Raw genomic sequence first — 27,868 nt, 5'->3', positions numbered from 1 at the left:
ACCAGAGCATTGGTATAAAAGTATATAATAATTTATTTAAAAACACACTTATAAAAATACACTGGCACTAATATATCAAGCAAGTTCAAACAGTCCCTATAAGTATATACACCTCCCTAGTCAATTAATCGACAAGTCTAGGTTAAGACACCACTTATTTAGCGAAACAGAGGTGAGCGTGTAACCGTAGATGGCACTCCAATAATTCGTTTAAAAAGGGAGAGAAAAGGCAGAGTAGGAAAATAAGACAGTACAAACACTTTTAAGAAACCACAGCAAGTCAAGAAAGGCAGGGTCTACTGTAGGGCAAAAAGTTCATAGGCCAGGCCCACTGTTGGAGAGAGCAAGGCGGAATGTGCCCAAGATCACACAGTGGAAATGTACTCAAAGTCTTTGCAGAAAAGTCAAGAGGTTGGATCAGTTTAGAAAGGCAAAGTTAGCAGGTCTGAGGTCAACCCAGTTAGAAAGTCAAGGATTTACGGGACACCTTGGACGATCTGTTGCAAGGGAGACCAGGCGGGACACAGTACCTGAAATGGTGAGAAAGCTCCAGCGGTGGCAGTTGTTCCTGGCAGCGGGTGAAAGTCTTGGCTTCAACCAGAGGAAGAGATGATCTTGACGAGGATGAAAGCTGGAGGTTGTTGCACTGCCAGGGAAGAAACCAGCCGCAGAGTTTCTCGATTAAAAGGTACGACCCTTTTATTCGCGGTAGCGGTGAAGCATGGCTGTCCGGCCGCCGGGGTGCTTGGCACAGGCGATTCGACCACGAGACGGTCCAGGAAGGCGAAAAAGGCGAACTGGTTGGTCCTAACAGCTCAAAGGGAAGAAGACACTCCTGGAAGAAGATCTCCTCTGTCGTCGGGGAAGTGGTGAGTTCGTACAGCAGGGCTCCACCGGTGGTGTCATCGTTGGAGATGGCTCAGCTTCTCCCCTCTTCAGATTATCTAGGTCCTGTGGCGACTTCTGAAGTTCCAGTCCCTATTCATCAGCCTAGCTGTCACTCAAACATGCTAAGTGGTGAGCCGGGCAGCTCACCACTGGGCCAATCACACAAGAGTGCGACTTGAGTTGCCAATGCAACTCAGTCCAGGGTGCCTAATCCCCCTCCCACACATCCTGTTACCCCAGACAGAGTGGCACCATTTGGAGGGCTTCTGTGGAGAAGCCCGCCAAAAAGTGGAACAAAGGGCTCGACTTGGGTTAGAGTTTCAGAGGCGAACACAAACGCCATTTTAAAACAGAGTCCTGGGAAAAAAGACCCAACCGGGGAATAAATATTAAATAAATAACCCAGCGGTATCTTTAACATTACACCAAAAGTGGTGCGTTTAAAATGAATGGGAAAATCCCATAGGAAATATTCCAGTGGAATATTTCGCGTGGTATCCACTGCCACCAGCCAGAAACTCGACAAGGGGGGACTGGACAGTGCCCCCTTGGAAAACAGACCCAGGTGCAATCGAATTACCCCTACCAGTACTTCCTCAATATGATGGTTTGTACTGGTTCTGTTCACAATTTGAGACTTGTAAAGCCAATGGTGACTTTACATGCCCTGGGAGACAGTAGTCAGTCCCAGGGTATGGAGTCTGTTTGGGGGTCACTGACACCCCTGTGTTACTGCACTGAGGGTGCTGTGTAACACACATACTAAAATCACATGAAGCCCTATGGAGTAAAAGACCCTATAGCCCATAAAACACATTCACAGTCAAAGGACATTCTCAAATCATGCCTGAGAGTGGGAGAAAGAGTCTCGCTCTTAGCAGGAGAAAAAAATAAACCCCAAAAATCCAGCAAAGCTGCTGGGGGACTCACTAGGTTTGGGAAATTAGCCTCAACAGAGAATTCTCCCCAACAGACCCTGTCTCACAGCTATCTCAAAGTGGATCGTAAACTGCATCTCACTGTTTTACACTCTTGCCAAGAGAGATTTACCCTTCGCGCCTAGAGCACACTGTACTCGGGGCACAGGGGCTACCATAGCATTCATTGCAAATTATCCTCTTGAGTCCATTTGCAAAGCAGCATCCTGGAGTTCTGTACACACCTTTACACAACACTGCTGCCTAGATCCACACTCTAGGTCTGATTCTCAGGTCGGACAAGTGGTACAAACACATCTCTTTGCTACTGTTTCTTCACACATCCCACCACCATCTCTGGGTACTACACGCTGGTCTATGCACATCATGTGATTCTAAGCAGATTCACAAGCATCAGAAGACATGCATTACTCACCGTAATGGCATTTCTGATGATTGTATCTGCTTAGATTCACATGCGCCCACCATTCCTCCCCTTGTGGAGTAGAAGGAACATAGACGTCTCACACCTTCTCTTTTCTGTACTCGCTCACGCTGACTATTATGCTCCCTCACGGAAGAAAAAATACAACCAGTGGGACCTCGGCAACTGAGGGATTTTCAGTACACTGCACGTCACGTTTGGGATAGTGTTACAGTCACGCCAATGTCGACGTCCCCTTTCAATCTTCGAAAGAAAGCTGCAATACTTTGCGATTACCACTAGATGTCAGACTATATGCACAGCATGTGAATCTAAGGTTGTATACGAATTGTTCGAATGTCAATTGTTCGAATAACAATTGACCTTTTGCACAATTGACCGAATTTAAACGGTCAATTAGGATATGTATGCGGGGGGGGGACCCCCTGCAGATCCCCACCCAATCCAACCCCCACCCCAACCCCCCTCCCAATCCCCTTATATTATTATTACACCAACCCAACCCATAATATATATTAAAATGACCCTACGGTAAATTGTGCAGAAGGTCAATTAGGACCCCTATTATTCGAACAATTGTGTCATTCGAACAATTGTAAACTAACAATTCGGGTAATACCGAATCTAAGCAGATACAGTCATCAGAAACGGTGAGTAATGCATGCCATATCTCCGGTGTGGCCTGTCCGGCACCAGCAGAGCCCATGATGCCATATTTGAGCCAGTCATGGAGTCTCAACTGTGCATTTCATAGCCGTTTAATGATTTCTGGGTCCATATTCTGCCTGCGATTATTTCAGTTAAATCGTATCCATCTGAACTAAAATTACCAGAAGTAATTCATAAGCTTGAAAAATAACTGGTTAAAGTGTGGTCTGACAATATTTCCAGTTGCAGCTAGAATCGTGTGACTATCACTGACACTCCCAAAGTGGATGTCATAAGTTTAATCACATTTATTTAAAGAGTACCATTAGCACAAAGACGCCAATGTGATGTATGTCAAAACCATATTGTACTGTCATTTTTTTTTTTTAGTTGGGCCATGTACAAAACTGTTAATTTCAGATTACTGTCGAGGGAAAGGGAGGGTGAAATCATAGGGAAAGGATATAAAACCACTCACAGCAGTGTTGGGACAAGTTTCTTCGTGCTATTGCAAAGGTATAGAGAATTACGAGAAAACAAAAGTATGGCAGTGGTGCAGTAGCTGTCAAGTGAAATTGTTTTTGCATTATATGCATAGTTTGGGACCACATAAAAGCTTGTTTTAATGGCTATCTCTTTTAAATCATCCTGAATAGCCAATGATTTTGTTGAGTTCTGAAGACCAGTTGTTCCAGAAATCGAGCCGTAGATGCCAATGAATGTAATCCCAGTTTAGTCTGGGTTCTACATTTTCTGGTCTAGGCAAACAGATATCCACTATTAAAGGAACTACTTACATACTGAGAAAACCATTATGAATCCGACATGGTTGGGGAGGCTTCTAGACTTGCATCGAGGGGAAGACTGTGAAAATCTTGCCAAATGGTAGCAATGGGATCCTATGCAGTGGCAGCGCTCAAGTGTCTGGTTGTCATATATAGTATTTCATTGGGCAGAGATAGCATTTTGATATGCCAACCATTGTTAAAGTGGTTGGGCTCAGAGCATATATAACGTTACACTTGACCAGCAAATCGGCATCTAGTCTAACTTGGCCAAAGTTTGAACAAGCATTTCGTAAGCCAGAACTATGTGCCATGCTCCAAGCCTCTCTGCCAAATTCCTTCACCCAATAATTGAAGATGCAAACAGCGACAGCTGCCTGCGGTAAGAAGGGACTCTGTTTTGGATGTTTCCAAGTTGAGGCAGTAGTGAGTGAACCGTAACATTGTTAGGCAAGATTGTATGCAGTACCCTTTGGGTGCACTACAACAACCCTGACCTGCTGGCAGTAGGAAACCAACCTTTGGTATAAGTCTGTAAGAGCGGTAGGGGAGTTAAACAGGGATTCACAGTGACAAGTATCCAAATAAACTCTTCCACACAAGGTTTCTTGCTTAAGCATTTATATATTTATTTAGCAGTCCGAGTAAGCTTTCTTCAGAAGGGAGCAATATAAAGCAACACACAAATACACTTCAAAATACACACTTAGTTTTCTAAATCAGTAAATACCCTTTTGGGCAGCCCACAGACACTTCCTACCCCTCAGATGACTTCAATAGTTAGTGTGCTGGGGACTGTTGCATTTATAACATTATTGAGAGAAGTGTCAAAGAAAAGAGGTTTCAGAATAAGACAAGTATTCACACAATTATTCTTAACTAGGTAAGTACTTTCAACCGCCCTCCCCCCCACCCCTCCAATGCAAAGTCAGTTACCCCTTTCCTGGACGGAGGGCAAAACGCATAAACCAAGGAGAGAGGAGTCATTCAGGGAGCCAGTCCAGCCAATGTTAAGTTAGCAAAATTCAAGGTGAACTGAAGCACTTCTTGCAGGTAAGTAAAAGTCTTGCACAGTGCTTTAGACATTTTTGTAGCAAAAGTAGAATCAAATGTTGGGTCACAAGTTGTTAGGCCTGTGAGTAGTAGAAGATGCAAGCAACTCTACAAGAGCAACCGAGACAAGTCTCAACTCAGATCAAGCAAGGTGGCACAACAAGAGGTAAGTTCTCTCAGACCGTAAAGTAGTTTTAGGTTGAAAAAAAAATGCAGCAGGCGGCTTCTGTTCCTGTGCAGCTCTGCAGATCCTGGTGTTCCTGTGCCTCAGTCGTGGGGACAAGAGGGAGGACTTCTGCGGACTCCTGCACTGCAATGGGACGGTCACCGACCGCAACCGGCAATCTTCAAACAAGTGACTCTTCAGTGTTTCAGCTCCTCGCATCTACCGCAAATAGCAACATTGCGGTTTCTGGCTGTCGAGATGGGCTTTCCTTGCATCTGGGGCCCCGCACTCTGTTGAGGGGGCTCAGGCTTGGCCAGTCCTGCTTCCTGGGAGTCCGGAGATCTTTCTGGAGTTCTTGGCCAACTTAAAAGCAACGCACATGATCTGGTGTTCCTCTCCCTGGCTATTCGGTTCCAGCAGCGACTGCAGTGGTAATTCAACCAGCTTCGAGAGGATGTCCAGGTGGCTTACTTTGGAGTTCATTGGTCCCACCAACTGCTGAAAGGGAGAAGTCATCCTTGCAGGGCTTCTCTAGTCGAAACGAAATTGGAGTTTCAGCACAGCAGCAGGGCATCACCGGGCAAACCAACGGTCCAGGAGTTGCAGCAGTCGTCCTCTTCAAGTTCTTCTTCGGATTCTTTCGTCCAGTGGTCGACTCTGCCTTCCAAGCCCAAAAGCCTCGCCGTTTATGCAGGTTTCTTCTCTTCATTCCAGCCTAGCTGTCAGTCACCCAGCTTGCCGGACAGCCAGCCGGCCAATCACCTAAGGGTGCATTCCTGTCTCCTAGGAGACTAAGCACAGGGAGTTTCGGGCACCTTCCTCGCTTCCTGCCCCACCAGACACCCTGGAGACAGAGGCGGGCTTCACTTGTGAATCCCGCCAAAGACAAAATGAACAAAGGGACCAAACCTGGTTTGGCGCGAAGACTGAATCTCAAGAAGGACCTTTCCACAAAGAAATGACGAAAGAAAAGAAGACCAGGGCCATTTAGACAAAAATGGCACTCTTGTGTGCTTTACCGTGGCTGCGAGCGCAGCCCATGGTAAAAGCACATCACGGTAGTTAAAAGTAAACCACTGCCACCAGCCATTCATCGAGGAAAGGGTAACATAAAATTGTTACATGAGAAGCTAGACAAAGGGGATAATAAGTAACCCCCTCCAGCACTGTATTGTAAGATAGCGTGTACTGGGTCTAGAAAGTTACAAATGTAAGTAAAGTCAATTTCACTTCACTGCTCTTGCAAACAGTAGTTTATCCAAGAGAAGGTATTTAAACTTTTGGGAAATCTGAAAGACTTCCCCGTGCCACTGCACTGAAGGTGCTTTGAGGCACAATGTAAAAGATGATGCCTATGGATTTTGTGAGACTCCACAACCAAAAGAAACACAGTGTTTGAAATCACTTTAAAATACGTGAGAGAGTGGGAAAAAGGGTCTCGCTCTCTCCAGGTTAAAAATCCAAGTCCTAAAAATCCAACAAAGTTTCTGGGGGTCTCTAAAGTAGAGGAGTCTCTAAGCTAGAGAGGAATTAGCACATTTCTGAGAATTCCCCCTAAAAAAACATCAATTCTGTCAGTCTGGTTTCTGGGGGATGGTGTTTTAAGACCTTTTCACACTTTGTTGCCCAGTAGAGGAAACTCCTTCGAAACACTAGGAGCTTCAGTAGTGGCCACTGATTTGATCAACATGTGTTTGTTTTGTTACAATAAGATTCACCCACACACTAGTTTGAGGGTGACTGTTGTTGACAGATGTTCCCTCTTTTTTCATTCCACTTTTTTTGTGCATGGTTTCTAATTGCTCGTATTTGTGGATTATCTTTTGAGTCCTCTGAGATCTAAATCTGAACATCTCTTGAAGGTACAAGAAAGCTGAGGAGAGGGAGCCTCTCATAGCAGCCATGCAGATTTTCCTACCTCGACTCCAGCAACAAATTATCCAGCTCCTTCCTGATACTTCTCATTATTCTGGACTGCTCCAGAAACAGATCCTGAAAATCTTCTATGCTCTTGTACAGGTAGTTTGAAAATACCTTGTTATGCTGTTAAATCACATGTATGGTGGGACCAAAGGGGTGTTTCATTAGAAAGTTAAGCAAAAGGCTCTGGATGTGCAGATTTCTTCATACCATTGTTAAATGTTTGGTTCTTAATTTCCATTTGCTGGTACTTCATTGTTTGACCATGGGGGTAGTCTGCTGTTAAAGATTTCTCTTTTAGGCAACTTTCCCTCCCTATTCTATGGACCCCAAACTGTTTGCTTTTGTTTAACATCTTGTCCTGACATTTTGCAGAGAAGTGAAGCCTTCCTTGCTCATTTAGTATGGGGAAACTGACTAGTCCTTCAGGCTCTCAGTACTGGAAAACTATATTTCCTTTTTGTCTTTTTACTTGTTATCTGTTTGGGTAACTTTTTCATACTGCACACAGCATCTTCCAATGCAGTGCAATGGGGATACTTTTTATAACCTTAGGGTTGCACCAAAGGGATTTTTGGTTACTTTTAAATGTGCCTAAAGACAAGCTGGTGGCATCAGTTATTTTTAATTTATTGAGTTATAGCAGAAATTATCAGCTTTTCACAAAATCTGAAAATAAAAGTGAACCACACATACAACAATACTTTCAAATTAATTCAAAAATCAGAACTCCACATAAAACATATACAGTAAGAATAGTTTACATCATAAGCACCACTTTCATCATGACATTATTTGAAAGAGAGACCAGGCCCAATGTCCTCATTACCTTTAAGACAGCAATAGTGACACTTCTTTCATGACCAACAATTAATCTTTCCCAAAAGTTCATTCTTGAAAGCCAATCAAGATTATCCACAAAATTGCCCAAATACTCTTCTTGAATTACCCTGGTCCCCCTACATGTTATTAACAAGTGGCTTAAAGTCTGGGTAACATTTTCCTCACACACATTACAAACAGTAGTTTAATTCCCTCTTCTCATAAATCAAACAGATCTTCCCTGTTTTAGCCAGATTTAGTTGGGCTCTCATAAATTGTATTCTTGCCCTCTGAGTGGGGAAGCAAGTCAGATAATTAGCCAGAAAACCCCTTGGTTTAATCAATAATTGACAAAGAGCCATGTACCTTTAATCCCTGCATTACGGTAATCGGTGTGACCCAGTCCTTTCTTAACAGTGCCTGCTTAACTCCAACTGGATTTTCCACCAGCTCGAGTGTTGAACGGTCACAATGTTCCAAAAGAGAGACAGTGTGACTCTGCAGTGCCATCTGCCATCGCCGCTACATTTGTACCTCCATTTAACTCCACTAAGGCCTCTTCATAGAGGGATCCCTTAGGAGGCATCATTATTGACCTATAAAGTGGCAAGATCTTCCAATCCATAGTTGACTTCAGGGACTGGAGCCCCAACTCATAACGCAGACTTGCCATCGGACAACTCATTGGCAAATGCAAAACCCGCTTCTAGATCTTACCTCAAAGCTGCCCCAGTTCACAGTTTGTGCAAATGACATTTTCAGACCATACAGCAATGATGAAATAACCTTTGCTTTGTAATACTCAATCAATTGACGTATTGAGAATTTACAGAAGGAGCTGTGAATCTTCTTCATTTGAGCAATGAGGGGTATAATTGTATGAAACTGCTCTGATTTGGGGGCGCAACTACTAGTCTCAACTTGAACCCCAGGTAGGTCAACAGTTGATCACTGGAATAACCTGATTCTACAGGACCCATTTAAAGCTTGGCCTGTTTTTTTCTTGGGTCTCTTAAAAATAAGAATTTTTGATTTAATAGGATTTACCTGTAAGTCATTTATCTCTGCATAATGACCAAAGGCAGACATCAGATGTTGCAGTCCTAGCTGTGAACGGTCTATCAGGGCTATATAATCTGCATATGCTACCCAGTATATAGGCTTATGGCCGTTTAGGACTCGACATCGATTTTCCAGCCGGCGCCCTGTCCAAATCTGCCAAATAGAGTTTAAAGAGGCAGGGGCAAGGATGCACCCCTGCCTCACACTTCTTTCCGTAGGGCCTCCCTTGACATTCAAAGGAACTCTAAGGGAGGAACCGTCATGGTGGGCCATAATTATGGTCAAAAGACCTTACGGACACCCCAAGACAGGAGCTTTGTCCAAACACGTTCCCTGTTGATTGTGTTGAACGCCATAGATAAATCGAGCCAAGCTCTGTACAATATAAGCCCCTTTTCACCACAGTTGATTGGGAGCTGATTGTCATTACTAACCCACTTGTGAATCCCGCCAAAGGCAAAACGAACAAAGGGACCAAACCTGGGTTGGTGCGCAGTGTAAATCTCAAGAATTGCCTTCTGGGAAGAAATGGCGAAAAAAGACGGCCAGGCCCATTTTGACAAAATGGGCACCCATGGGTGCCTTACGGTAGCTACGAAAGCAGCTCGCGGTAAAAACACACAATGGTAGTAAAAAGTAAACCACTGCCACCAGCCGTTAATTGTAGAAAGGGTAACATAAAAATGTTAGCTGAGAAACTCGACAAAGGGGATACTCCAGTACCCTATGGTAAGATAGTGTGTGCAGGGTCTAGAAAGCTACAAAATGTAAGTAAAGTCAGTTTCACTTCACTGCTCTTGGAAACAGTAGTTTCACCAAGAGAAGGTATTTAAACCTTTAGGAAATCTAAGGGACTTCCCAGTGTCACTGCACTGAAGGTGCTCTGTGTCACAACGCAAACATGATGCCTATGGAGTTTGTCAGACTGCAAAGTCAAAAGAAACACAGAGTATAAATCACAGAAAAATACATGAGAAAGTGGGAAAAAGGTCTCACTCTCTCCAGGCTAGAAATGACATGTCCTAAACCACAGCAAAAGAGCACATTTCTGAGAATATACCCTCCCTAACAACCCCCCTCCACCCTTTCCCGACACAAACACTTTCTCACAGAGAGCTCACTGTGAGAGAACACGGACTAACACCTGAGCCGTATACCTGACATTTCCAAAAACAGTGGTCAGTCAGAGTCAGGCAATTACTGATCATTACACACATCTGACTTCCATTTAACTTCCCAGCACGGATAAAAGGCGGAGCACGAACGCACACTCTGAGCAAGGCAAAGCACACAAGGAAGCAGCAGTTCCAAGATGGCAGTTTAATATGAGAAGAAAGACGGCAAGACCAGAGGGGGTTGCAAGGAGGGAAGTGCCCTTGACCTTTTTGTTACTTTCATGAGCCGTTGAGAATAAGAAACACAAGAACTGGAATTGAAACTGAAGAACCTGCATTGTGTGTCGGAGGTACCCGGGCTCTCCCTCGTCCATAGCCAAGGCGGGGAAGAGCGTTTGCTGCTGTGCTTTGCTCCTACAACAAAGCAGCAGCAGTTAAGTCAGCACTGCTGGTGAATCAGGGAGACTGATAGCAGACCGGTCTGTGTTTTGAACATAGGTTTCAAGTGGCAACATTGTATGGAGCAATCTGAAAAGGACAGTGTGTGAAGCGGATGTGAGAAGCGACGGGAATATAATTGAACCTTAAAGGAGTGACTGAACTACTGTATACAGAGTGGTGCGGTGCCATGTTGGTGCTCATTCGAAGGGCTCGGTTAGGTATCCAACTGAGAGGTGGCAAATGTAAAAAGGAATTGTGAAATGGAAGTGGTCCTGCAATGGGTCAAGCTATACCCCGTGCACATTTGAATGTCTTCGATAGTTAATATCAAATGAAATTGGTCCAAGCCTGGTTGAGGGAGATTAATTGTGTAAAGAGGAAGGATCTGAGCCTGGCTGAGGGGCATCCGGGGTGAACCATGAGTCACCCGAGAGAGAATATTCTCTGAACATTGGAAAAGGGGATCTGAGCCCAGAAGAGGGGTATCAGGGGTTTACCATTTTTGCATTATTTTAAGTGTTTACATTTGTGTCTATAGCATATGTCTAGTGTCCTAAAAAGGCAATGCCACAAGATTGATTTTCACGGGCTTCTTCTGCCATATTGTTGTTTGGCCTTCTTTCTGCCTTGCCATGTCAGGAAATCCCTTCTGAAGGTCATTTGAGTGTGCGTATGTGCGTCTTCTCCGAGAGTAGTTGTCCAATCAGGGACCGCTATTGGTTTCACTCATGCCCGACATCTAGACTCGCTGACATCATGTATGTGGAGTGGGACCTGTAAAAAAGGCATGGTATCAACAGTAAGACAGACACAAGTGACCACAGTTCAAGGGTGTTTATTAAACTTCAGCAAGGGTGTGATAAACGGCTATCTAATCCTAAATCTACAGATGGGAACAAGCTACGACCATCAAATAATAATAATACAGTCCCAGTGGCGACTCGTCCAATTAAAAAGGCCTATACTAAAAAAACTATTGCCAATCCTTACCTTTGAATACAGATGGTGTGGGGTAGCGTTTATGAAAAAGAAAGAAGTCATCACAAAATGATATGTCTGGATGTTCAGGCCGTTGGCCTCCCTGCCCCACGTTTTCAGCAGGGGACAAGGCGGTACACTTGAGCTTAGCACAGTCTCTTGCTTCTCTAGCACGAGGATACAGTTCAATCATTAACATCAGGGCTTTCCGTGTCCAAGTCTCTTTTCAAAATCTCTTCATTCAGAGGGCCTGATGTGACAAACAAACTAAGTTATTTTCCTCTTTCAGATTTTCACAAGTGGTCAATTTCTTAGACGATTCACTATTCATCTCGGATCCCCCTCGGCCGGGCTCAGATGCTCTCAACACAATGTTTGCAAATTATGTATGCCTCAAATTTCTCGTAGGATATTCTTTCTCGGGTGACTCATGGTTCACCCTGAATTCCCCTCAGCCGGGCTCAGATCCCACTCAGTCTTGCTCTGATTTCAGATCCCCCTCAGTCGGGCTCAGATACCTTTTAACACAATCTTCAATTAGTCTCCCTCCACTGGGCTTGGACTAATCGTCAACTATCGAAGACTTTTGAGTGTGCATGGGGATTTGCTTGGCCTATTGCAGGACCCACTTCGATTTCACAATTCTTTATTACTCTTCACATTTGCCCACTTTCAGCTGGATACCTAACAGAGCCTTTTGAATGAGCACCCACGTGGTGCCGGACCACACGGTCTACGGTATCGTATGTTGGCTTGAAAGTTCAATCACTCATCTGCTGTTTAATTGTGCTTGCGTCGCTTGCCACACACGCTTCATACACTGTTCTCTTCAGGTTTCACTATACAATGTTGCCGCTTGCAACCTTGGCTTCAACACAGACCAGTCTGGTATCAGTCTCCCCAACTCACTAGCTGTGCTGACTTCACTGGCAATGCTTTGTTGTAGGAGCCAAGGACAGTACCACAGCGGCAAACGATTCTCCCCGCCTTCACTATCGACGCAGGAGAGCCCTGGGTACCTCCGACACACAATGCAGGATTCTTCAGCCTTGATTCCTGGTCTTACGCTTCCTATTCTCGAAGGTTCATGAAAGTAACAGTCTTTCGTTGAAAAGTTCAAGGGCACTTCCCTCCTTGCAATCCTCTTCGGTTTTGCTATCTTTCGCCTAGCAGTTTGGGCTGGACTACTCCTTAAGGGGGGTGGGACTAAGCCTGATTTGCATATTGTCTTTCCCCTTTTCTAATGGCTTGGTAGGCGAAGAACGATGGTCTGGAGGGTTGCCCAGAGCAAGGCCAGAGGTTAAGATTTATTCTAAACCTTCCAACCATTACCTCTTCTGTTTTTTCTTTTGTCACCCCGAGTGGGACGGGTCTGCCCAGAAGTGGGTGGGCCTAGAGACCCAAGCTACTCCTCACTGATGACGCCCAACAAGGCTGAAACATGTCTGGGGATGCTTGTGGTCTCGTGCAGAAGGGATGTGACCTAGCAGTTTGAGGTGGACTACCCCCTTGGGGGTGGGACTAATCCTGATTTGCATATGGTCTTTCCCCTTTTGTAATGGCTTGGCAGGTGAAGAACGATGATCTGGAGGGTTGCCCAGAGCAATGCCATAGTTTAATATTTATTCTAAAACTTCCAAACATCACCTCTTTTGATTTCACCTTGTATTAAACTGCCATCTTGGAACTGCTGCTTCCTCGTGTGCTTTGCCTTGCTCAGAGTGAGCTTTCATGCTCCGTCTTTTATCCATGTGGGAAAGTGTAATGGAAGTCAGGTGTGTGTAAGGGTCAGCAGTAATTGCCTGATCCTGTCTGACCATTGTATTGGGACATGGCGGGTATACTGCTCAGGTGTTAGTCTGTTTTCTCTTGTAGTGAGCTGTTTGTGAGGAAATGTTTGTGTTGAAAAAGGGTGGGGGGATTGAGTTCATAACTATCCTACTTGATGGGGTAAAGGTGTTGCAGGGAAGGGGAATACCACATCTCGCCATCCGGTGTTCCACTCCCCAAAGGCCCCTCACCCAGGTGACCCTCCCGCACTGGTCCACCCCAGGATCTAGATCCAAAAAAAAAGGGGAGGAGGAGGAGGAAGAGGAAACGTCCATCCCTGACAGTTTGGGTTGATGGGAATCTAAGTGGTCAGTTTCCAGAGGCCCGGAGTGGTGAGAGTAGGGGCTGTGGGAGAAGCTGGTACAAGATGGACAAGATCAATTAGGTATGAGTTGGTGTGAGGGAGAGGAGCAGCTAGGGTGTCCTTTGCAGGAAGACTGAAGAATTGGAAGAGAGTCGAATTGGGGAGCGGTGAGAGAGAGCATGCAGTGAGATCCCATGAGGGAGGGCCGGAGCGAGCATTGAGAAGAAGTAGGATGGGTAATAGTGGTGAATGGAGTAGTAATATAATGGAAGAAAGTACACGGGTGGGATAGCAGGGACACAATGAGACAGTGCTTACTTTATTGGCCGCAGAGTTGGGCTGGTGATTTTTAAAAGCATAACTTTAGCACAGGTAGTGCAGTATTGTGCACTGCAAATTATGTTGGGCAGTACCGACTAACAAAGATTATGCAGGTCAGTGCTGACCCTCACAGACAGGAGTGACCAACGTAGATTATGTAGACCAGTAGCAGCAAATAACAATAAGGTACATAAAGTTTATCAATTTGTGTAAGCAGTAATGCTACTCACCACCACCATTTTAGCTGGAGAGAGGGATTCCTTGTGGAGTGAAGGGCAGCTTGGCATATAAACTGTACCCTTTGCCAGCTTCCCCTCGCTGAGCAGCTTCGGTGGGTCTGCTTAGTGATACCACAAGATGCAGAGCATCACATAGGAGGTTGGGCCACCTATTAGGTTGCATCATGTGGAGTGAAGGAGGGAACTGCATCCTAGTTCTCCTGGGCCATCATGATGATAATAACTGCATAATTTGCATTTGCCGGGTTCCAATACAGATTCATCAATAACGAGAATTCCTTTGTTGGATACATTTGCTTGTCCCATTGTAATTCAATGACCTGCACAATCAAATTAACTTAATTCCAATTGACAGACGTAATGGACAGCGATTTTAAAAGTGCTTTGCCTCCTCCAAAAATGACCCCCCAACAACTGCAAATCCAACAAATTGTGGAACCGTCAGCAGACTGCACTTGCCGTCTGCCAGAACTCTGATGGGTTCCAGTTTGTGAACAGAACAGCCCACCAGCAACTGCTGTCCAGCTCTGGGAGGGGATATTGCAGGAGCAGTTTTTTTGTCTTCACCACTTAAGTCGCCTGCAACCTTAGCCTGTTGTTTTTCACTTCTACCTGCTTCCATTGTGTCCTGGAGGTCTTCTGCAATCATGGGACACGTAGTGGTCTGCATCTGTGTCTGCCTCGTCCAGCTTCAGAGCATCAGGAAGGGTCTCATCAGAATTTGTAAAAGCCGCGTAGCCGGATTCAGTCTTGAAAATTACCTCTGCATCCACTCTTGGATCCCCTGCAATGCAACATAATATAGAAGTAGACAGGCCAGGCACATCTAGGAACCCTAGGGGTGTTTTCTAGTATAATCCGATTAAGGGGGGCGACCATGCATAGCTGTGTCCACCCTTTCTCCCTTTCACCATAAGGCGGTACAGGTGCAAAGTCCTGACCTTACCTCTCTTACCGGGCATGATTTGGTAGAGTTCTGGCAAAGGATCCCCCTGTACTACCCCTTGAGCAGTGGGACTTAGAGATGACTGTTGAGATGGATTTGTAGAATCTGACCTGGTGGACAGATTTTAGAAGGCCACCCTACGTATAGTGAACATTGGATCTCTGCGAGGTTAGCCAAAACCCAAAGAAGGTAGCAATGAAGAGCATTCAAAGCTATTCTCAGGAAACTGTGAGTTGGGACAGGGGGTCCACAATGAGTCCACACAGTGAGGCACACAATAATTCAATTTAGACAGAATGTACAAAAATACTATATACTTTCTAGGCCCAAACACACACACTAGACAATGAAACCAGCAGGTGATAATATTGCACAACACTCAATAATAAACATATTTCTGAGGCTTGTGGAATCTTCTTAGATCACATTCTGTGCATAGGCCGACATCTAGTGGAAGCTGCAGAGTATTCATTTTTTTTTTTTAAACTCAAAAAGGGGCGTCGGACTAGGGCGTGCCAGTAATACTATCCCTAGTGTGACATCCACTGTACCCATGATCCCTCACGCATGTAGGACCCTCAGATTGTTTTTTTCCACCATACTTGTCGGAAGCATAGTTGCAGAGTTCCCTGGTTTTAGCCATTTATCATAAATTTAACAAACAAACCATGTTCCTAAAATCCCACGTTGTGATTCTGAAGATCGACGCTCGTACTGGAGAACGAACAGCCGTCGAGACGGCATGATGGACTTTGGGCCTCGGAAGGCCTCTGGCCTCGGCCCTGCAAGTAGGGAGAGTGGGGGGTGGACATACTCACACTCGTTTATTTTCCTACATACACTTGCCCACTGCCAGATATTAACATATGGAGAGTACTCCATTTAAATTCTGCCCCAGGTGCAACCGTAAGTTCCTGTGGGTAGATAAGCATAACACCTGTAATCTGTGTCTTCCTAGGGATCATCCGGAGGCAAATTGCAGAGGTTGTAAACTCTTCAAAGCAAAGACACTTAAGGACCGCTCCACCATACGTTGGGCCCACTACGCCAAGCAGCTCGAGGCCATGGACGCGGTGGGTTCCTTCAGTGATGGCAGCAACGCCGCCGTATCGGACGGTGAGGGCACAGGGGTGTCGTTGGGCACACAAGTGCAAGCCCCTGACCTCGGAGGACTGTCCGGCGGGTCAGTTATGGGGACAACACCCAGCGGCAAGAGCTCTACCCACACACTACACTAACCCCACAATCAGTGTCCTCTGGGCGTTCCAGGTCACGGTCACCTCATAACACACAGCAACCGTCTACGATTGCTAAGAGTGCCACATTACCTAAGGTCACATAGGTGTGATCGTCAGAAGACGAATCAGACCTCTATCCCCAAGCAGCACGTTCAAAGTTGACTCCAACAGTTCCTTCGACGTCTGCCTCTGAGTCTCACCGTCCCACCTCTAAGACTCCAAAACTTCATGAACCCAGCTCCGAATCTCGACGCCAGGCGTCGAAAGATTCAGGGAAAGCCAGAGAGTCAGGGAAACATGCTTGTACACTTGGTAAAGTGGAGAAACAGCAGAAAAAAGCCTCTGAACACCCGATTCAGAAGGAGAAACAAATCTTTAGAGAAACACAAATCTTTAGAGAAGTCCAAGAATCCTGACCCTGTCACTAGGTCTAAAGTTGTCCCTCCCACTCCCCAGGATATGGGAATAGAAGAGGAACCACAGCAGGAAAGGGTCATTCCCAGTTCCAAAGAATGGAGCTCGGAAGACATCGACATAGTGATGAGGAGAATGTCTTTAATGGCAAATTTTTACGAGAAGAACCCTGATACTCCCAGAGCTATCAGAATACCCCTACTACCTCTGCCCCTTTGGGATCCAAAGACCCTCATCCTCCTTTTAAAAGACTCTGTACTGAGACTCCAGTTCAGGGGCTGATTTCAGACCCATTCTCTATTAAACCTTACCAGCAGTATGCTGAAGATCCTGAGATACAAACACTGGACGACCAGGCAGGGGTCGACTATTATGGAGACGATGAGGACCAGGAGGAGGAGGAGGAGGAAGACGAGGCAGAGGCCTATAGTCTCGACTACTCTATTCCCAAGGACCCACCGGTGAATGACTCACCTGTGGATAATTAGCCGTTAATGAACGAGGTCTTAGCTAAAACTGCAGCCCACTTTCAGATAGACACTCAGGGGGCTCAAGAAGAAAGGGACTTTGCAGAGCAAATTATGGGGGATAAAAAATCCATTGCCCAAGCCATACCAATTCTGAAATCTATTTAACACAGAATTGACCCTTCTCTGCTCACCCCTAATCTTACCCGGGCAGTTAACCCAAGAATAGAGAAATTATTCAGGGCCGCCCCCTCAGACCCACTTTACATAAGGGGTCAGCTTAAACCCGACTCATTAGTGGTCACAACCACCAGGAAGAGGGCGGGGACACCTCTAGCATCTTCTGAAGCTCCCCCAGAAAATGAGAGCAAAAAGGTATATGGGCTAGGAAGGACGGTTGCTTCCACTTCCGCTTATCAGGCAAGAATTGCTAATACCACCACTCTGCTGGCAAGTTACAATTGTCACCAATGGGAACAAGTAGCGGCCCTCATTGCCTCCGCACCTGAACCTCTAAAGAGCCAGTTGGCCCAGATTGCGTCGGAAGGAAGGTCGGTGTCCGGATGCATTCTCAAGGCTACCTTTGACGCAGCAGACAATGCACGCCGGCTTATCGCAGAGAGCACAGTAATTAAGAGACACGCTTGGCTGAGGCAGTCTGGTTTTAAACCCGAAACCCAAGCTACCTTCATCGACATGCCGGTGGAACCAAATGTCTTGTTTGGGAAAGCGGTGGAGGAGGTGCTCAAAACAGCCAAGGACGAATATGACACCCCAAAGTCCCTTGGACAACTAATAAACCCACAAACCAACAAGGGAACAATAATTTTTGGCGCTCTCGGGGTCTAACTACTTTCAAGGGCAAGGATCATTGTGTGGAGGCAACCAACAGGCTACCCAGGGTTTCGCCAGAGGTCAAAAGAGGGGCCGTGGTAGAGGGAGAGGCAGCCCAGGTAGAGGCACTACACCTCCCAACAAACAGTGACATTCCGCTCTGGGTCCCTTCCCATGCATCCACAGTAGGGGGGGCGCATTTCCACCTTCACCCACGCATGGGAAGGGATTACTTCGGACAGATGGGTGCTGTCAACAGTGTCCGCGGGATACTGTATCGAACTGTTGGAACGCCCCTGCAACCATCTTCCAAGACAGAAAATACACTCCTTGGAGCACCAAAGAATCCTCCTCGAGGAGATTGTCATTCTTCTTGCAAAAGACGCGATAGAACTCGTCCCGGGCAACCAGGTAAACAAAGGTATTTATTCAATTTACTTCCTTGTGCCAAAAAAAGATCTAACAATGCGCCCAGTATTAGACTTACGCCCTGCAAACAAGTATGTCAAGCCTCAAAAATTTCGCATGACTACACTCCAAGAGGTAATCCCCCTACTAAAGAGAGGAGATTACATGGCAAAATTGGACATGAAAGATGCCTATTTTCATATTTCCATGTTCCCAGCGCACAGAAGGTTCTTGCTTTTCAAGGTAGACAGCAAGCACTACCAGTTCAAAGTGCTGCCCTTTGGCATATCCTCGGCTCCAAGGGTTTTCACCAAGGTACTGGTGGTGGTGGCGGAGCACCTACGCAGGGAGGCAATCCCAGTGTACCCTTACCTGGACGACTGCCTCATCACAGGGGAAACCCCCGTAATTTGCAGATACAACATTCAAAGAACTATTGACCTCCTCTTTCAATTGGGCTTCTCAATAAACGAGAAAACAATCAAGCCTGGTGCCAAGCACCTCAAACAGTTCCTAGGGGCTGTTCTAAACACCCAAGAGGGGTTGGCCTTTCCATCAGAGGAAAGAATTCGGAATCTGTTACTGCAAATTCCTCAATATCAGTCAGTTTGCCAGATAAGAGTGCGCAAAGCAATGTGTTTACTAGGTATGATGGCATCATGCATTTACCTGGTTCCCCACGCGCGCCTGCACATGCATCCCATGCAAGAATGGTTGGCGAAACAGTGGTTTCAGGCAAGTGGTCAGTGGGACGATCTAGTGGTTGTTTCGCCAGCACTAGTACAAAGTCTTCGCTGGTGGGCAAGAGAGAATGTTTCAAAGGGGAAACCCTTTTACGATCCAGAAATACAGGCCGTAGTCACAACAGATGCGTCCCTGTCAGGGTGGGGAGCACGCCTCCTTCAACACACAGCTCAGGGTCTCTGGTCTTGCACAGAGGCTCAGAATCACAACAACCTGCTAGAACTTCTGGCAGTCTTGAGAGCGCTTTGGGCGTTTAAACCCCACTTAATCAATCTGTCGGTGCAGATCTTAACAGACAGCACAACCACAATGTTTTACATAAACAAACAGGGGGGCACTCGTTCGCCAAATCTGTCCAGGCTTGCCCAGAAAATTTGAATATGGGTACTCAGACGGAACATTTACCCGTCGTCTCAACATGTTCCAGGGATCTCGATTCACTAGCAGACACTTTGAGCAGAGATCCCCTCCCAGAAGAACACGAATGGTGTCTGGAGACCTCCTCTCACAGTGGGGTTTCCCCACTATAGACCTATTCGCCACAAGCGAAAACAGACAGTGCCCAGGATTCGCATCCAGTTTCCCCCAGCCAGGCTCCAAGGGGAACGCTCTACGGATTAACTGGTCAGGGATGTTTGCCTATGCTTTTCCACCAACCCGTCTGATGAGGAAGGTGGTCAACAAGATACACAGGGAATCGATGACGCTCATCCTAGTTGCTCCTATGTGGGCGAGACAACCGTGGTTCTCGCACCTGCGCAAACTGGCGGTGTGCGAACCCATCAGACTCCCGTGCTGGTACAACCTACTCTCCCGGCACGGAGGACAAACAGTGCATCCTCAACCCAACTCGATGAACTTGGCAGCATTGCTCCTGAAGTCATAGAGTTTGGCCATCTCAATTTAGAAGAATCAAGGAAACCTAACACAAGGCACTGTTACTTTGATAAGTGGAAAAGATTTGTAATTTGGTGCCAGAATAAACAAATCAACCCAGTTGATTGCACGCCTTCCAATATGGTCACCTACATGCTCCACTTACTGGATGCAGGGTTGGTATTTAATTCACTTAAAGTACACCTGGCGGCGCTGTCAGTTTACACCACCTCCCATAACAAGGTGTCATGGTGGAAGGTTTCAGTTGTCAAAGCCTTTATCGAAGGGGTGAAGAGACTCCACCCTCCAATTTCTAACCCACCACCAGGGTGGGACCTTAATGTGGTGCTTGCTAAACTCATGGGACCCCCTTTGAACCCATGCATAAAGCTAGTCTCAAACACCTAACTTATAAAACTGCCTTCTTAGTAGCCATTACATCCATAAGAAGGGTCAGTGAAATTCAGGCTCTGTCACTGCAGGATCCTTTCTTTAGTATACATAAGGATAAACTGGTTTTACGAACTCACCCTAGGTTCTCACCTAAGTTTATTTCCAAATCCCATGTTAACCAATCCATTGAGCTACCAGCTTTTTTCCAAGAACCCAAAAGCTCTGCTGAGGTGAAACTATACACACTCGATGTGAGAATAGCGGTCCTCTACTACGTAGACAAGACCAGACCGCTAAGAAAAACAGATCAACTGTTTGTCTCCGTAGCTACAGGCAGAGAAGGAGATTGCGTCTCTAAAGGCGCCATCTCTAAATGGATAGTTAAATGTATCCAGCTGTGCTACTCTCTTCAAGAAAAGACACTGCCTTTTACGCCAAGGGCCCACTCCACTAGAGGTACTGGGGCCACTCTGGCTTTTATTGCAAATGTACCCCTTGACACCATTTGCAAAGCAGCTACATGGAGCTCTATTCACACTTTTACTCAGCACTACTGCATTGACACTTATTCCAAGGCAGATACACAAGTGGGACAAGCGGTTCTAAGACACTTATTTGCTCATCACCCTTCTCACATCCCACCTCCTTCAGGTACTGCTCGCTAATCTATGCACAGCATGTGATCTAAGCAAATTCCACAAGCCTCAGAAGGGATGCATTACTCACTGTAATCGTATTTCTGATGCTTGTATCTGCTTAGATTCACATGCGCCCACCCTTCCTCCCCTCTGAGAGAAGGCGCATGGATGCTTGTAGTCTTATCCATCTATCTGCTTGGAAACTATGTACTCACGCTACTCCTCATGCTACCTCATGTCAGAAAAAATACAATCTGAGGGTCCTACACGCATGAGGGATCATGGGTACAGTGGACGTCACACTAGGGATAGTGTAACTTGCATGCCCTAGTTCAACGCCCCTTTTCGAGTTTCGAAAAACAAACTGTAATACTCTGCAGCCTCCACTAGATGTCGGCCTATGCACAGCATGTGAATCTAAGCAGATACAAGCATCAGAAATACGATTACGGTGAGTAATGTATCCCATACTGTCACCATAGGTTTTGTGGGCTACATTGACACGCTCAGCAGAATTCCTATCCATAACTAAGCTGTGCTTCTGCAGTCAACAGCAAAATGGGTGCGCTGGCTCCTTGGAGCACCATTGCATCAAAACTGCGTTTGGCAGCGACAAAAGGGTGGCTGCTCCATCTTGCCAAACCATATTTGGGCAAGTTGGAACAGGGAGCACACCGAGAAAGGTGCCAGGGTGTGTTCTTGTGTGCACCAAAAGAAGCGAATGGAAAAACAGCGCTGCTCTGCTGTTTGCTAAAAAGTTCCCTTTGAAAAGGGAATATTTTACACTAAAAAGGATGCTACCCTGACGCTATTTTCATCTATACCAAATCACATTGCTTGTATCATAAGGCCCGGCCATGCCGATCCATATTCACATTGTGCTTCAGCAGAACTGAGCATTATACCTGAATGACAGGCTAATGTCAAGCCAAATCTGGGAAATCAAAAAGAACTTCACTCAGCCGTGCAAGAACATGCTTAACGTTTGGGTTACAAAATGTCTGAAATTAAGGCTTTAAAGAAATGCTAGCTCTATGGGCATCTGTCAATTTAAGTGAACCTATGGCTTGAACAAACTGCTGGATAAAAGAAACTGAATAGGGCTGCAAAACAATATTGGGAAGCCAGGTGGAAGAGAAAAACCGAATTTAAAAGAGAAATCCTAGCAGCTTTCACCTTGTGTCAAAATGGGCTTTTGCAAACCAAAAGAAAATGCCTGTTTTAAAAGTACAATGTTGAATAAAAACCTGTCCGTGCCTAGCAATGTAAAAGGGGTTTTGCTGCTGGGGAACATATATGGGATGTTTATTGAACAGGCTTGGTTTTGATTGAGAACAAAATAAAAGAAAATAAAGGAATTAAAATGCATTGGCTGGATTTTGGAAGCACCAGAACCGGTCTTTCTGCTGGCTAAACTGAGGACTTCCCCCAAAAGAAGCCACCATAAAGTTCTGGGACACATGAGTGATAATTGCTAGCTTGGAAAACTTTGAATAGGACCAGAAGACCGCATATCACATACTTATCAGTGTTTCTTCTGTGCTTCAGGCCCTTATGATAGCGATTCTGGGACACCAACCTGTGAAGTGGGGGAAGTGGCAATAAACATTCAATCAAACTGGTAAACCCCCATGGCCAATCTGGGCTGAACTGACAGTTTGTTGGTAGCTTGAAAAAAATGGTCCAAGCTGAAGAACAAATGCAGCCCCATTTGGCTCAAAAAGCTACTTGATGAATACACTTTTAAGACTTTTATCTTTGCAACAGGACAGCTCAGAAAAGTTAAAGTTGTACAGTTTAAATGTGATTTCCATGGCTTTCAAATAAGATATTGTGGCAGCCAATTGCATGCATGGGACCCAAACACCAGAAGAATGCAAATCATGGGGAAAGGACATAATATGGAACGTTAAAAATAAATGGAAAGATGCCTTATGATAATATGTACATATGTATAAAGTTATGGAATTTTAAGTAATACATTTCCCACCAAAAATCGAGAAAAACTAGTAGAAGGGCGAAATAATGTCCTACAACTGTGAGAATTGGACTGCCATGCTCTGCATAAAATCTGCCTATGTAATTTGCTAAGCTGCCACAACTGTAAAAATGTGCCATTTATGTCAAGACTGGGATGTGGCAAAATTAATTGTGGGAGGTTCTGGACATAGTAAACCCACATCATAAAGCTGATGTCATGTCTCTAAAAGTCCAGTCAGCTGACAGGAAGGCGATAACGGTCACCCCTGTCCAATCCAGTTGTTAGGGGCGTGCCTAGCTTAAGCCTGCCCCACCATATACTCCTATGATGTCGCCATGCCTTATAAATAAGGGTGGCTGACAGAACTCTAAACACACTCTCTGCTGAATTTCCAGCGCATGCATTCCTGATATTCTACATTCACCTTGCCAGATTCCTGATTCCACTATAAGGCCAGAGCATAGCTGGCCCTATCCCCGCAAGGCCTTGGTCCTGAAAATCCCACAAAAAAATCCCATTAACAAAAGCGGAAATCTGTAGTACCCTTTTGGGGAGCATCTTGTGACCAGACCGGCTTTTTGTCCACTGCCTGCATCCAGCTGTACCTTTGCCATCCAGCAACCAGACTTGCCCAGCTGTTTGCTGTAAGGGGCGCCTGTTGTGCGGTGACCAGGACCCGGTTGACTGTCCCAATATCCCAAACTCGAGCGTGGACTGTGAGCATTTCCCCATCCCATAGAAACACATCGCCTACCCATCTTGATCCTTTGTCTTTGTTCCACTGTCAGTAACTCTATCCATACCCTGGTAACTTGTTTAAAACTGTTGAAATTCTCTGTGCACCCTGTCCATGACTTTCTAAGTGTTAGCACCATCTCTCTATTCATTTCTGTCTTGTGTAGATCATAAACCCTTAGTCACATTTTGAGTAATCAAACTAATTCCCACATAAAGTTGAACGCGGGAGTGACAAGGTTGACGTCGCGAATCAACCTTGGATCGTACCGTGTCCTTCTTTAACAATCTAGTCTTGATAATCTAGTTTAAGTGAAACGTCTTTCATTGCAAACCAGTTTTCTTTTTTACAGCTTCATTTTACCAAAATCAAACCTTCTTTTATCTTGCAAATCTCACCCAATTATCCGGCTAGTGCCATCCTTTCACTTCTCTATGGTTCCTGTTATGTGCATCTATCCCCCAGCCCAAAAACCGCATTCCAAACGTTTCATAAAAAACGTTTGTGACATTTAAAACTGCTTCTGTGTAAAATGCAACTTTCCAACGTGTGATTTCGGCTGCATCCGGGTCTTATTTTCAACTTTCTTTTGAATTGTATGCCTTGTGTTGATACCTTGCCTTGTGATTGCTAGTGTTTATACATTCCTGCTGTTGTGATAAATCATATTTGCCTCATAGATTTAACCACACATTAATTATTTGTCAATTTCGGTTGTTGTTATTTTTTGCCATTCGGGTTTTGATTCTGTTTGCTGCACATTATTCCTGACTCCTTGCTGCTTCTTTCTGTCCATTCCAAATTTGATTCATAGGAGTTTGGTAGAGCATTGCAGAGGTAAATCTTAACTCAGGTGCTATCTAGCCCAAATAGAAAAAGACTTTGACCTGTGTGCAGTGTCCTGAGGAGGTCTGCATCAGTGTGTGAGCGAAAGACCAGGGGAGTGAAGCTGAAGGCACGCTCCTGTAAAAAATCAGGACAGTTTTAAAAACAAAAGCAAAAAGGTTTGGTCCTCCATAGAACTATGGAGGGAAAGTTGCTAAAAGAGAAAACCTTCCTACCCAGGGACCCTTAATCTTTGGTACTTTTGGTCTTTCAGCCTTGGAACATTTTAATCACTTCATGGCTTTGCCAAAACTTGTTTTTCCACTTTAAAAGATTCCTGACTCCCTACAAAAGTTTTGACTGGGGGTTTGTAATAGTACTAGGCATACATACCTTACCAGGGAAGGACTTGTGAAGTGTTTGGGGCCTCATTTTCTATGATGCAGGGTAATATTGTTTCCAGTGCTTTTTCAAAATTTACATTGAATGACAACTGTTTCTGAATACTTATCTATTTTACTTGCTTTACTGCACACTGTTTCCTAATTAAACCACCCGTAACGGTTTTAAAAGTATAGTGTTGGTGTTCCATAGGGAGAAAACCCATTGTGAATGTATACTCGTATACAGTAGTAGTTTGGTAGGATTACTCACCTGTTAATTTCATTTCATATTTTTTTCAGGCCCAATAAATAGTTTCTTTTTTATATCTTACTGACTAAGTTGAATTATGTTAATGCTCTGTGTGTGTCTCATTGTGCCATTACACCCCCCCCATACAAAATTCCTGAAGCCTTACTGCCATGTCACCTACCTTGATTAAAATTGGCTAGACCTAAGTATCTCTTCCCTGTTCCCTGTAATGGGGATGTTTCCCAGAACCATCACTGGCTAGTTCTGAAAGTCTGTCTTAACATGTCCTGTTTGGGGATTGTGAATAAGTGTTCTGCCTAGCATTGGAGGTCACAGGGGGCTGTCCCAGGAGAGTGGATATCTTTCCACTCCAGAGGATGAATGGGTCTGGAGAGTGTATGGGTATTATCCCATTGTGACCCTGGTCATCCGCCCTTAGGGCCCCCTTGGAGGTCAGGAAAGCCTCAAATTGTACCACCTAAACCCCTTTCCAAAGTGTGAGAGCTTAATGCTATGCGGGGCATATGGAAATGGTCAGATCATATCCAATTGCAAAAATATATAATGTAATTTAAAAAACCCTTTTAGTCAAAGATCCAAATGAGAGTGCAGCATTGTATCTTTGCACCTACTAAGCAGATTAGGAAACACAATGGGCCTAATTCACAGAAGCATTTTATAATGGCAATCCCCCATTGGAAAACGCCTGGTGAATAAGGGCCAAGGATCCTTCCGATCTTCCACTTAATGAAAAATCTAGTTAATAACAAATTATTGCAAACAATTCTTTTCAGTCATTGTGATTTTCTCATGTTCAACTATCCATTTATTTATTTTATTTTTTACCAGAATGTATTCAATGAATAAGAATCACTTGTGTTAACAAATTCTAGCTCTGAGAAGGGCCAACGCATGTTACATAATAATCTTGTTTGTTCAAGGCCCATCATTTAAAAATTCACTTTTTTCAATCAGGGATATTGTTCCAAACTTAGTATGTTCAAAGGAATAATTATATTGCAGACATAGACATATCATATTATAAACACTTTAATTTTCAAGAGATCATCCAAAAATAATTGTTAAATAGTTCTTTTAAGTTTGTTAGAGGATTAAATGTCTGAGTAGGTTTGAATATTGTTAGGGGAGTTTTCCTCAAGTCTACCAACAGGTATACCGGCCCCAACTCTTAGTATAAGTCTGTACTACCCAAAGGTTTGGTAGCATGGCACAGTAGCAGTATAGTAAAATATACATGTATTTTATATAGACAACGCAAAGTTATATTCAGCTATGTAAATACTATTTAGACTAACCAGCACAATGTAAAACTTCAGCAATACTTTTTAGATGAGTAAACCAGTAGTAGTGGAATGCACCAGTCATGAACACAGTTCAATGATAAATCAATTAACTTCTTAAAGTCACTCAGACAATATTCTATTGTCAGGAAAAAGGGTTATGCAGCACTAGCAACAGCAATACACTACTTTGTAATACTTTTCACTGATTCCAATACTTTAGCAGTCCTTCCCTTCCAAGTTATGAGTTACTCAGTCAGTTGGGAGCTTGGAGGGGTTGGGGGAAGGGGGTGCAAAGTTATGTGCCGCAGCAGAAGAAGCAAAGTTCTACAGGATTACTTTCAAGTAGGATGCTTTAGTGGAATAAAAAAGGTTATCAGGGAACTTGGAAAAGACTACCTATGGGTGCACAAGCTTTAGGTCTGGGCAGTGGGTATAGGTGAACACCCAAGCCCCGGATATGCACCTTCAGTAACACAGGAGCAACAATTTGGCTTGAGGTAACTACTACCTTGAGCCCCCCAGTACATTAGTAGTAATGAAGAAGATGCAGCTGGATTCTTTCCTGTGCAGCAGCAGTGGGCCTGGTCTCCTGTTCCTTGGTTGTGGTGACGAAAGGAGGGACCGTGGAAGGAATGTTGCAGCAGGAGTTGCGAGAAAGGACCATCCGCAAGGAATTCTTCTGTCATCCATGTCTGTATGTATTTTTTTGTGCCTTTTGACAAGCTCCAACAGTGAACGATTACTGACCTGTAATCATTCTCGATTCGGCAGTCCTGCACTCTAGTGAGCGGACTTTGAGGAGGGGGATCTAATTTCTGGAGTTCCGACTGGAGCTCACCATAGTTCTGAGATTATTCGTTCATGGGAAGACGATGCACTGCAATTGGGTCGGAGGTCTTCTGGTATTGGTGGTTTGCAGCCTTGGAAGGTCACAACACGTTGGGGGATGTCTCATTCTGCAGGTCGTCTTATGGCTGGTTAGTGCCACCAGCCAAAGGGAAGGAGTCCTCTTCAGAGCTCCTCTGTCGATTTGAAAACAGGGTCAGGACAGCAGTAGTCTTTTTGCGGTTAGTAGAAGGGTCTGCTGGTGTCTTTGGTCGTCTTCTGCTTCGGATCTTCAGTTCCAGTGGTCGACTTGCCTTCTGCCTCAGGAACCTCATCTTTTATCAGGATTTACCATTCATTCCTCTGCAAACTCTCCCTGCAGTTAAAGAAAATGGTGCGTGGCTGTTAAATCAGGACAGCCAACCCCTCCTCCCCCCGCCCCCCCAGTGGGAACTGGTTCCATTCGGGCATGTCAGCAGACAAAGGATAACAGAGTCTCGGGATCCTCCCAAGCTGCCTGTCCTCACAGACACATTGGAGCCTCTGCAGGTAACACAAAGGGTTCCTGCTGAAGACAAAACTCACATCAAGATCTCCACCTCCCAGGATGGTGGAAGAAGGGCCATGAAAGAACAACCACACAAGAAATGGCAAAAAAGGAGCCACCATGTT

The 27,868-nt window shown here is 45.0% G+C and overlaps 1 protein-coding gene across 2 annotated transcripts in view; it reads left to right on the top strand.

Moving 5' to 3' along the window:
* IPO8 (importin 8) overlaps window positions 1-27,868 on the top strand; it is a 2,228,954-nt gene that overhangs the window by 509,394 nt on the left and 1,691,692 nt on the right. For both annotated transcript variants that reach the window (XM_069628533.1, XM_069628532.1), the window contains one exon: window positions 6,765-6,921. In XM_069628533.1, the coding sequence (XP_069484634.1) occupies window positions 6,765-6,921 (157 nt within the window). The remainder of the gene's footprint in view (window positions 1-6,764; window positions 6,922-27,868) is intronic.

The sequence above is a fragment of the Ambystoma mexicanum genome, chromosome 12, assembly GCF_040938575.1.
Source record: "Ambystoma mexicanum isolate Mex_15411 chromosome 12, UKY_AmexF1_1, whole genome shotgun sequence".
Lineage (NCBI taxonomy): Eukaryota > Metazoa > Chordata > Amphibia > Caudata > Ambystomatidae > Ambystoma > Ambystoma mexicanum.
The sequence above is the reverse complement of the archived record's forward strand: the minus strand, read 5'-3'. Positions and strand labels throughout refer to the sequence as shown.